General features: G+C 40.8%; 1 protein-coding gene across 1 annotated transcript; it reads right to left on the bottom strand.

The window, feature by feature from the left end:
* Positions 1-3,017: 3,017 nt before the first annotated feature.
* On the bottom strand, positions 3,018-7,255 carry LOC144703041 (uncharacterized). The gene is made up of 3 exons (XM_078575117.1): positions 6,987-7,255; positions 6,343-6,904; positions 3,018-5,478 (listed from the first exon to the last, which is right to left on the bottom strand). Exons 1-3 carry the CDS (start codon positions 7,217-7,219, stop codon positions 3,208-3,210), a joined length of 3,066 nt encoding a protein of 1,021 aa, XP_078431243.1. The 5' UTR covers positions 7,220-7,255; the 3' UTR covers positions 3,018-3,207.
* Between the last annotated feature and the right edge of the window lie 4,809 nt (positions 7,256-12,064).

Here is a 12,064-nt window from a genome sequence, read left to right as displayed (position 1 = left end):
TTTTCTCAAGTTTAAGTGTACCCTTAACCATTCCACGTCCAAGGTTCCCCCCACTCAAATACAACATCCCCGCACACATTAATGTTCTTCTCTACAAGATCATAGCGTATATAAGCCTATCAACCGTTTTCTTAACCTAAAAATGTTGTAGGTTTACCTTTTTCATCAAGCTTCTTTAAATGGCTTCCAGCTGTTATGATGTGAGCCCTGGAGCCAAATATTTTGACATGACCCTGTTGGGGTTTTGTCACCCCCCCCCCCCCCCCAATGGGAAGAGGGGAGCTTGAACAGTCAAAGCCCCCCTCTAAGAAAGGGCACATGAATCAAGTCACGCCCCCTTCTTTTCTTGTCTCTTTGTGAGGAAATGGCCCATTTGGGAACCATTTCTATATTATTTAAAGGGGTGTTCACCTCCCTTGAACCTAATCCGAATTGCAGTCATCAAGTACTTTTTGTTTATCCTTCTTGTCTCTTCCGCTCTTTTCATCTCTCTCTCCCTTGTTTATTGTCTTCATCACACCATGGTGGTTACTCACTTGGCTTGGGAGTTCAAGGAGGAGTTGCTCTACTGCACCACACGAGAAGTCAGTGCCCTGCACCGAAAGCCTTGGACGTTGACGTCACGCGGGTGACGTAAGGATGTTCTTATTATTTTTCTCTATATGCCAACATATTTATCTTGTTCGAGTTGATTCCGCATTTCTACCATATCATCTTGGGTTTATATTTCTTCCATCGAGCCATTTCTTCAACAGACCAACGTTTGGCTTCTTCTAATACAAACTTGACAAGGAGTGTCTTATGAAACACACGTTGTCAAAAATTGATTTATAGAATAAATACAGTTGCTGACAAAACTTTGCACTATTTTAGCGTTATATTCTTTCAATTGAGCATGCCTCTGAATATGGATCTAACAATTCGATTATCCATCTTCACAATGCCATTTTCCGCAGGCGTGTAAGAGACAGCGAGATGTCATTTCACGTTATGGCCAAGCAAAACTCCTTGAATTCTTTGGTTAAGAGTCGTCCTTGGTTTGTAGCCAAATAACATATCTTCACATATTTATTGCTGTCTTCTGGGACTTTAAACTTAACAAAGACAGTAATGACATCTTTCTCCTCAAGTATAGAGACCTTGGTTAGCGTGGAAAAACAATAAATGTGCAATATAATTTATATTCATTCACTGATGCTGTGTAGTGAATTTTGGGTACAAATGACAAATGGACCAAATCTAGAGGATGAATCAATCATTGTAAAGGGCTGAAATGAAAAGCTACTGGTGCTATTTTCTAGTGATACTGATGCTGTGTAGTGAATCTAGGGTACAAATGACCAATGGACCAAATATAGAAGATGAATCAATCATTTTAAAGGGCTGAAATGAAAAGCTACTGGTGCTATTTTCAAGAGATACTGCCTCTTCATTGTCTATCTGGTAACCTTATCAAATGGGGATCATCAACATTCCGATGACAACATAGTTTTCCTAATGGTTATAAATCCATATCCGTACTTTGCCACAATTCCCCGCCTAACGGACTGATCATGCACCTTCTTCAAGTGACCAACTCTGAGGTTCTTGATCTAGACCCACTCTGAGATTGCCGTAGATGAAATCTTGAGATCACGTTGCTCTTGGATCTCCAATTGAAGAGCTGTTATGCTGATATATTGGACTTCATGACCTTCATATTCGAAACGCCTTGACCTTTAATAGCTTCTTATAGCCCGCCCATAAGCACTAAGCAGAACCTCCATCCGACAGACCACAACATATAATTGGCTATCAATAAGACGGGAATCGACACTGCATAATATAAGACCAGTGGCGATATATCTTCCTCCTCCCAAATATAAGACTTCTCAAAAAAAATATAAGGTCATGGATGAAGAAAATAGTAAAATTTCTGGAACAATTTCTTCTGCACATAATGATATATTCCACACCCTCCTATGCGGCCTACTATCCGATCAGCTCCTTTGATTAGCTCATCATCTCAGAGGAAGAAAACGTCCTACGGAGGTCTATAGTGATTGAGGAACTGTTTTTTTTTAAGCCGAACGCCCAACGGTGCAAGGTTGCTCTCAATGGCTGTAGAGGGTCACGGAGAGAGAGAGATATAGATAGATAGATAGATAGAGAGAGAGAGAGAGAGAGAGAGAACAAAAGGAGAAGTAATAATAAAAAAGAAGCTCCTTATGGATGAGGATTGCTATCATACACGTACTTTAACGAACAGTCATTTTGAAATCGATGTAGATATATGACGGGACTCGTGGTGCTGTTTGCCAGGGTCCCGTCTGGGTGGATAGTTAAATGACAGAAAGAGCCAAAGCCAATTAATTCTGACGTCCAAATGCAGTAACGTCATAATTTGTGCACATGGTCCCCCCTCGGCCTCTATGCACGAAGGCTAGTGCATGCTCCTGGCTCTATCACTGTAAAACCACCAACCGCATTTTCGCTGGCTTGCGACGAATGAGAGTCCCGTACGGAAAACATGATACCGTGAAAACTTAGGTGATAAAGGCACGACCTTCATTTCGTCGCCTCTCTTTGACCTTCATGTTCATTTCCATTTTATACAGGAAACTTGTTTCATCGCAGTTCTTGATAATGGATCAGTAATTACGATGTGGATGAGTAACTACGGATCATGCAAGAGCCGCAAAATAGGACGTTCAATTAAATAATGACCCTTAAATAAAAACAAATTCTTTTACCACGCGTAGGCTTAAGTATTTCGGTGTATTATTGCTTAAGTTCTAGGGCTAAGTACGAAAAGGACAGCTGGGAAACGTACAACTTACTCAAACCATGTCTATTTAGTCCATGATCCGTCGTACTGCAGAAAACGTCCGCCATCATCTATTAGTACGATGATAGCAGGCTCTTCCGTTATACCTTGATTTTCCAGAAGCGTTGACCAGTGGTCCAGGTCGACCCAAGACTATAGAGATATTTATTTTGTATTTATTATTCTGGGTAACGATAAATTGCCAAAGGAGTGATGTCGTAACAATCATATACAAGAATACATGTGGTTGTAAGACTGAACAGAAGATAGAGGTGCAAAGACTATTCCGGGCCTCATCTATAGACTACCGAAACTAGAAAGTCGAAATAAAGGACTAATATTTACCGCCAGGTGTCGACCAGAGGAATTCGAAACCATGCCTCCTCCGATCGTCGTCTTGCTTAGAGCTTGTGTATCTTCGTTGACTTCTCCTCTCTGACCGGGACATTGCGGGAACTACCTTCGGGAGAAAAAGGGAATGTAGGTTGCGCTCCCAAAGGCTTATCCTTGTCCGCCACCCTCCACCCTCGCTTAAGGACATGCCTTGCTCCAGCGCTGAGCTTAACCGGTCCCGACAAAGAGGCCACCTTTCCTGGGTCATTCACAGAAAACGCTTGAACGGTAGCCAGCTTTTCCGCTATTTGTGGCCGTTCGAGTGGCTTAGCAGGGTTAACTGACGACCTTACTAGTCTTGCGTCATCGATTGGAAGAAAGTTTGAGAAAGTTGTCCCTTGGGTTCCAAGCTGACGCAAAATATCTGCTTCTGAATATCTCTCTCTAACCTCCTTTAAAGACCACTGAGTAAGTTGTTTTGATGTTAGGTAGGCTGAAGTTGAAGGAAGGTCATTCCCAGTATTACGGTCCTTGTCAGAAACATAATAACGGCTATCATCCGATTTGAAATTCCCCAGGCTAAGATGCAAATTTCTACTAGATCTTTCTCCAAATAAAATATTCGGCGATGCAAGATTCCCGAAAATATGTCCTTGACGAGGCCACTCATTTGAGAAATGATGACGGGCTAATGTTTCCGAAGGGATGAATTGGTCTGGAGTAAAGCTGGCAGTCTGGCGATCATTTCGATGTAAAAGGTTTTTTGCTCCGGCGTTCATGGCGAGATTACTTCCGAATTGAGCCCCCGCGTAGGGTGAGATCGATGTGCTAACTTCATTTGCTCCACCGTAGAAATAAGACTCAAACATCTCGTGCCCGTTTGGTCTTGAACCAGCGACAGCAGTACTTTCATTGAACCGCTCTTTGACTTTCCAAGAACAGGGGTGATTACTGCTGTTTCTGCCGATCATGACATTTGTACCCATCAGTCGGACGGTGGATGGCTCTGATGTGGAAGAAAGAAAAGCATGAGAGAGATTCTCCCCTGCATAAGAAGTATTCCTCGGGTTGGAGTTAAAGGCGAAAGACTTTGACGGATTCCCAATTGCGTTCTGAGTTATAGTACATTGACCATTGTTTCCCGCTGAGTCCTGACGACGGTCAAGAAACCATTGCTCCGGAGCTTTCCAACTTGGCTGATATGGAGAAGATTTTTCAATGAAGTTGTGTTCGGGCAATGTATTATGAGGAGCTGGAGTCGGGTTTTTTTTCATCCGTGCTTCTTGAGAATTTCCCTGACGATTTGTGTTGCCTGGTATGAGCTCCCCTTTTGAAGTAGCAGGCAGACCATTAAGTACGTCTCTGCTAGATCCATTTTCGAGGAATGTTGTTGTTGGGCTTTGCAATAAATCTCTAGTCAACGTATTCTGATTCATGGCATTTACTGTACCTTCATTATAATCATGAGCGTAAGAATCTCTATCAATGGAGAATACTCTTCTCATTTCAACTGCTTCGAAAAGTTTAGACGATGTTCCCAAGCCCATATGCCCCGATATCCTTTCTGCAGACGCCGGAGGATTGGAAGCAACTGGTTCCATGGTCTTGCTTTTCGCACTTGCAATAATATCAGCGTTGAAGTCAGAAGGTCCGCGAGGAGTAATACAATCTTCTAGTATTGTGTCATCCGATTCCGTCCGCTGAACTGTACGAATTTCTTTGAGAGGTTCAACTTGGTTGCAGCATATCTCTATGGGATCGTTTAGGTCGACCATCTCACCAAAACCAGTCATTCTTGGGGAACGGCTGCCTCTCTCAGAACGCGTCAAAACATCCTCATCGTCTGATGTTTGGGCAGGCACAACAAGCTGATCTTTATCATAACTCATTTTTTTGGCCGCAGAATTGATCTCCTGTGCTGAAGTCTTGTACATAGATTTTGAAGCAGCGAGAACGTTGGAGAAAACTCTGCAAAGACTCTGCAGAGGACGTGATCTTTGCATAGACATATGATTTTCCCTTTCACCATCTTGATTGGTCTCTTCTATTGATCCGTTCTTGAATGATGAGGTTAGAGCAGGATTAGTAACCTGCATTCTAACAAGGTGAATGGAAGCATCGGTTGCGTTATGATGATCAGGAGAACTCAACAATTTGGACCCCTCTATATTTTTTAAATTCCTTCTTCTTCGTACCTTCGTATGATTTTCGCCTTTCTTTCGTGCCCGCCCTGCAGATTTTTTGTCCTTCCTATCCTTCCGAATGCCTTTAACAGTCGGGCAACCCTGTGCTTGAGGAAGATCAATTGTAGAAAGTGATGTAGACTTATTTTTCGTCTCCTGGAAAAGTGGTGAAGTAAATTTCAGAATTCGCGTTGGCTCAACGACAATCTGAGAATAACGTTGGTACAAAGATACAAGGAGCAAAGACAAGACAGAAGCGGAGTAAATTTATTTTGACAAAAGTAGTTATTTAAAGTTCCTTCAGAGGTCTGTTATTAAATAAGCGAAGCTAAATCTCACGTTGTATTTATAGATGAAAGGAATCGGTGGACAACAAAATGCAAATCGGGAATAGCAACGACGGAGGCCCGTAGAAAGAAGAAATGTATTGAGAATTGCTTTCATCATGTTTCTTGTCTTCTTCTCGAGAAAGACGTCAAGAGAATAATGGTTCAGATAGTTGGTTGGTTTTGCCATTGAACATATGAGCATTGGGATGATTGGAAAGATGGATGGGAGAGGCATACTGAAACTTGTAACTTGTTCATGTATCGAATGAAAACGATGGAATCTTTAACAATTAAGAGACGTTATAGGTACCTGAAGCATTGAAACCGGGACATTATAGAAATGGTACTAGAATGTTGCAACCGAATTTGTTTTTGGCCAAAATATTAAACCAAAAGGCTGTCTGAGGATTGATGATTAGGCCCGCAATCGAGTTTTCTAGTTCACTCTTAGCATATGAGTACCAAAACATCTTAGAGTTCAAAATAAAGGGATTCGGTTCCTCGAGAAAACGTTAAACGGGTTAACCTGACCAGTCTTCCTATTTTTAGTTTCAAGCGTCACAGAAAAATAAGAAAGACACTGATATTAAAACCGTAAGTGTAGGCGAAATATCTAAAATCTAATCGGTTTTTATAGTCTTAATCGATTCGAGAGCAGGATGCATCGACCCTTTCCGCAAATAGGTCGTACCTCTTTCGTGTCCACCTCCGTGGAGTTTCTCATACGCGTTCCTCGCTGTTTCTGACCAGGCTGCTTTTTCTCCTCGTCTTTCTTCATTACTACGTCTGAATCCTTTTTGGTCCTCTTTACCATTCCCTCTTTATTTCGTTTTTTCTTGCGCTTTTTAGACAGATCCAAACCATTTCCCTCTTCTTGCTCTGCCCGGGGGCTAGTCCCAACGACAGTCCCCTCCTCTTGACCGGCCTCCTCACATTCATTCCTAATATCCACAATCGGCGCCGCAGCGACGAGCTCCACAACGCACTTCGTCTTCTGGGTTTTGGCCTTTGGTATCTTTGGGGACCCTGGCTTCGCACTCTGCGAATCTTGAAGGCCATTAGAATCCATATCCTCCACACGACAAACCTCTTCTTTCTCATTCTCCGCGGCCGATCCGGCAGTTCTCTCCAGCTCATCCGACCACCAGCGATGCTTTGCGCATTCGATTGGGGGCAACGCGTCTGCCTGCACATCGCCGCCGAAGGGCCAACAATTCTCCACATCACGACTCCTTATCAACGCCGTAAACTCTCTGCAAACAGCGTATTCCTCAAAATTACCGCAAGAGACAACCAAAGAACTACAAGAACACGATCGAGTACAATCTTTGATACCGGATTGAGAAGCCTCCGAACGCCGCCGCGACGCCCATCTCCCCGAAAACTGAAGAAAAAGAGCCCGCGCCCACAGGAGCCCTCTCGACGAAAGGGGATCGCGAGAGGTAGAGAGAGAGGGACAGAAGCAGCGGTTGAAACGGGCGAACGAAGTAAATGCGAGAACAAGAATGGAGAGAGAAAACAGTGGCGGGCCATGTTCTTCCTTGTCGCGTTCTTGCGTTTCCCGCCATCTGCTCTCATTCTTCGGTAATACACCACCGACAGCGAGCATGACGGAATAAATTAGCAGGCTGTGGAAAACAAAAACGGGAACGGGGGGCATGTGGTTCAGTGGACGTGCCGTCGCGGCCACGTAACGCGTCGTCCATAGATCTCTCGTTACAATCATCATCGTAATCATCGTGGATGCGCCACGTGTCTGTTTTACTGACGGCAGACTTTGTTTATTTGTCGACCGAATCCTCGGAGTTAAGGCGAGTTGAATCTGACCAGCTGAGCACTGCAGAGCATCGAAGAGCGCGTTGTTTTGACGGCCGCATTCTTCCTTGCAATCTTAGATGACCCCCGCACTGCACAGTCTAATCCAATAGATTTCCCGCGCAGAGTGGGTCGGAGGAAACTCTGACATCGCTGATATCACGGATCGTGAGCTGTTTTCGACCTTTTTTCCAGTTTTCTGCGTCTGCATCGAACGTTCTCTGCCGCTATGCACGGCGTTACGCCGCCGAAACATGAAAAAGGCGGAGACTTGGGAATTTCTGTGGATAATCTACTTGCAGCTCAAGTGTTTAATAGAATTAATAGAATAATAAACTAGGATAATAATTAATAGAATTCCCTGGCTTGTTCTTATTATACCGAATAATAGGCTTCCTCAGTTATTTTTTGCTGATTCATTTATGTTCTGATTAAGTCTCTCAATTCGTTTGCCACTTGGTTTTGGATGTTTTGAGGGTTCGTTAGCCATTCTAATTTGCATTTAACGTTGTAATTCCTTAACACCTCACGCTCGATCTTATCATGCATGTTAACGAAAGGAACGCCATAAAACAAATGATAAACCACCATAGACAAAGAATGGTTCTCCATCCTGTTCGTGAAACTGCTCGATGTATTTCAGTGTAAACCCCTCGCAACTTCAGGGGAAAGGAGAACTGGCTTTTGTGTATGCCTTTAATTTATCCTCATAATATGAAAGAGTCTCATGAATGCCAATGGAATGATTCATATACTGGTCTCGAAATCTCAAGTGCTAGCCTCGGTATTCCACTAGTCTCCTGTTGGCGACATGAAGTATGCATTCACATAACAAACTCATCAAGCTCTATTGTTACAATAGAAATATCATACTCCCATTGGGATTCAGAATGGTATTAGCCACGATGAAAATAGTGACGCCCCGTAGTGTCATCCTTTCTCTTTCAGACTCTTTCTATTTTCCTCAAACTTTTTTCCGTTATTCCCTCTCTTCATGTGTTGCTCTTGGATCCATCGCAAGAGGATTAACGCGTCAAGAGCTTTCTCCCGACAGAAGTATGCTGAAACCCCGCACAACAGATTGAAAACAGCCAACCCGGACAATCCGGCCATTCTGTATATTTAAAACAAAAGCGGTAAATACACTTTGAAATAGACTGCTGCATAGCTTCTGTTCTTGCAGCGTAGCCAGCACGTGAGTGATTTCATTTCTGAATTTTCCTAAAAGTGTTAAATTTCTATTTATTTTCTCTCCTCATAGACCCTGTCAAAAGTATCTTGGTGTAATGCATGGATTTGGTATTCTTTTAAAATTAGTAGTCTTGTTCAAAGTTGCTATGCGGTTTCTTCTATGCATCAGTCGTTTCCGCTTGCTGCTACCTCTACTGCCGCCAAGAAGGGACTGTTCATAAATGTCACCAGTTGTCGCCGGCGCCTCGCATTCACACATCATCGTTGCCCTCATCGACGGAACTCGCACATCATCTATTGTGACTGCCGTCCTCACGGCTCGCCATGCACCAGCCTCACATAGCGTCGTCTTCCACCATAATGCACTGTCGCATGCTGCACTCTCATATCATCGTGCACTGCCCTCACGCATCACCGCATACCATTCCCACACAGCCCCACTTGAGATCCTCGAGCATGGCTACGTGCCGCTCTTAAGTGTTGCCGCACTCTCCCTTCGTACATCACTTCCCCCACCTTCGCTCGCCACCCTCCAAATCTGCTTGAGGGAGCCTATTGTGCTCTTGGAAGTTCAACCACGATACTAAGTTTTTTGTTTGGAGATAACAATATTCTGACAAAGAGAAAGCAGATAGACAAAGGAGGGCAAGATACGGATGTTACGTGAGGAGACTGATCAAGATAGAACAAAGACCAGGGTCGAGAAGTCCAATTAAAATCGGTCTAAACGTTTAAGATATTTTAAAATCCATGTGAAAGCTTAATTTGTCCGTCAGAACGAAATCCCCAAATCACATAAGACACGTTGGGTTCCTCAGTTTCTTTGGCATCTATTGACATATGAACCTATAAAAGTAACCAGCTTTGAGAAACTGCCTACATATCTGCTCTTAGAAAATCAAAATATCAGTCGGTAAATGATGAGGTGAGAATCTCAATAAAGAAAAGGATTATTCAAAAGGTTCAATATATTGAGTTACATACAGCCTCGATGTTACAACAGTGAATAACTTGATTATAATATGTATCTAGTGGGTCTTTGCATGAATAAGTGAATTTCTCATCATAGTTTATATATTTTATGTTGCTAATATGGATTTTAATGACGGAGTAACAGTTTTATATGCTATGTTACAGTAAATAGCTTTTTCACCGCTTTAAGTGTCATAAATGTTGAGGGGTGAAAATTTCGGGCAGCAATAATTAGTGTTGAGCTATGCTGAAAATGAGATGAAGAAAAAGTCGTGTGAAATATGATATCTTGCAACTGATTTTTGACTCACATGTTATTAGATTAATACCGTGAGTTTTCTATATTTTTCCATTAAAATGATTATAGAAAGATGTAATAAGGTTAAAATTATTGTATATTTTTTTGGATATAATATAGTTTTATACATTCATCTAACTCAGATATCATATACATGCATAAATTACTTTCCCAGACGAAATATACATTTTTTTCAAATTTTATGAACAATAAAAATAGGTATCAAGGATTTTCAGCTTTATTTTGGTATTTGGAACATGTCGTATTCAACTTAATTGAATGGTGACTACCTGCAGTTTTCACTAATGATTAACTAATCATTAAAAAAAGTTTAGTATGAAATTGCATATCATGATGGAGTGATGAAGTATCATTAGCAAATGAACTGTTATTAATAGTGTGTGCCCCAATTAGAAAAAGGAGTGATTGTTTTGATCACGATAGTGTCACGCCCCAGCCATCATGATGAAGAAATCTAAGGATGAAAATATTAAATATTAGTCCTTAAAAATATCAGACCAGATCTCATCTAGATAAGGATGCCATAAAATAATTGAGAAAAGAGCTTATTCATACATATTATGAATAGTTTTTTCCACTCTATTTTTTTCGCTCAGAGCTTATTCATATAAATGATTGTTATATTTCAAAAATCTGACACAATCACACTGAAGAATCTGTGGGATTTTATGGATGAAAAACCCTAACAGATAAGAGGCAAAGTGCTAAAGAGAAGAGAGAATGTACACAAAATCAAAGGCCAATTGTGGCTGAAATTTAAATATTAATAATTAATGATCCACTCAGTGATTGAGCTGAAGCTTTAAGGGCAGCTATATCTATATACCCTTTATCAATCAATACTTTCTGATTTAAATTAGAGGTGCCAAGCACTATGACATTTGAATCCGAACATGCTTCCTAAATTTCTATGTTTAAAGAAACAGAGTGAGTGTAGAGATGAACAAAGGTGACTCTTGGTGCTTAGCTGATTCAGAAGAAGAAAAAGACAATAGGGTGAGTCCACATGCATCTGAAAATTGTCATGTGATTTCAGAAAATAAGAACCTAGGGCTAGTTTAATTGTCTTAAATTGTTTCCTTCCTTATCATCACCTATAAGTCCTATATACATTCCTTCCATTCATCAAATCCTATCACATAATATTCAATGTTTATTAAACCAATTCACTTGACTTTGCTTTGCCATCTCATTAGTAGCAAGATAACATAAATATTTAATCCATTTTCCTATATATTAACCTATATTTATCTACTGAATTTTTTACTCATCACCGTCACTTCACCCCATATTTCTTATTCCTTTTTTTGTTCTCTCTATAGTTTAGTATCACATATCTTCCTCATTTCTTACGAATATATAATAGTCTCTCTATAAAACTCATTATCATTCTCTTCCCTCGCCATTTTCCTGATCAATGCATCTCGGATAATTTGATCAATAATATCATTAAGAAAAAGCACCACTCAAACTATGGCCATATGAGGAGGGGGATATGTTTTTTCTATTAGTAGGTCGATGCGTATCTTTCTTCTCTCGTTTGTTCATCTATTTTCCTAGCTTCTCATTATAGAGGATCAAAGGTTCTAACCTTTCTTTATCCCACCACCAACTTTTCCCTTGCTGGAACCTATCCACCATTATTTCTTGTGTTACCAGCAGTAATAATTCCACGTATATTGCACTCTATTTCATGTTTGCGCATAGCTGCAGCTGCCACCATTTCCATTGCAATAAGTGTTGATTCTTGATTACCATTGTCATTTGATTAACCATGAGCAATTGAATGGCTACCTAAGGTTTGCTACTTCAAACTAATTATTTTTAGTAGTTTTTTGAATTATTACACTCATTTATAAGTAAAATTTTCAATTCAAATAATTTTTATTCTTTAAAAATATTAAATATTAACAATTAAAAATAAACTATAAATTTGCTTTTCAACACATACTTTACTTGGATTTGGCTTTAATTCACCCTATGCTTAGAAAGAAAAATATGAAAGCTCTTGGTTAGCTCATAATTCGGAAGCCTCATAATATTTTCTAACTTCTGGTCTACTATTCTCAAAAAACATATTTGATATCTCAGTGGCTACGACAAACCTATACCCTAG

Source organism: Wolffia australiana, chromosome 5 (assembly GCF_029677425.1).
Source record: "Wolffia australiana isolate 7733 chromosome 5, ASM2967742v1".
NCBI lineage: Eukaryota > Viridiplantae > Streptophyta > Magnoliopsida > Alismatales > Araceae > Wolffia > Wolffia australiana.
The sequence above is the reverse complement of the archived record's forward strand: the minus strand, read 5'-3'. Positions and strand labels throughout refer to the sequence as shown.

Coding starts and splice junctions, on each gene's coding strand:
- LOC144703041 (XM_078575117.1), bottom strand. CDS start 7,219: ATGGCGGGAAACGCAAGAACGCGACAAGGAAGAACATGGCCCGCCACT. Junction 6,905..6,986: donor TTCGGAGGCTTCTCAATCCG/GTATCAAAGATT, acceptor CGCTGTTTGCAG/AGAGTTTACGGCGTTGATAA. Junction 5,479..6,342: donor CGGAGGTGGACACGAAAGAG/GTACGACCTATT, acceptor CCACTTTTCCAG/GAGACGAAAAATAAGTCTAC.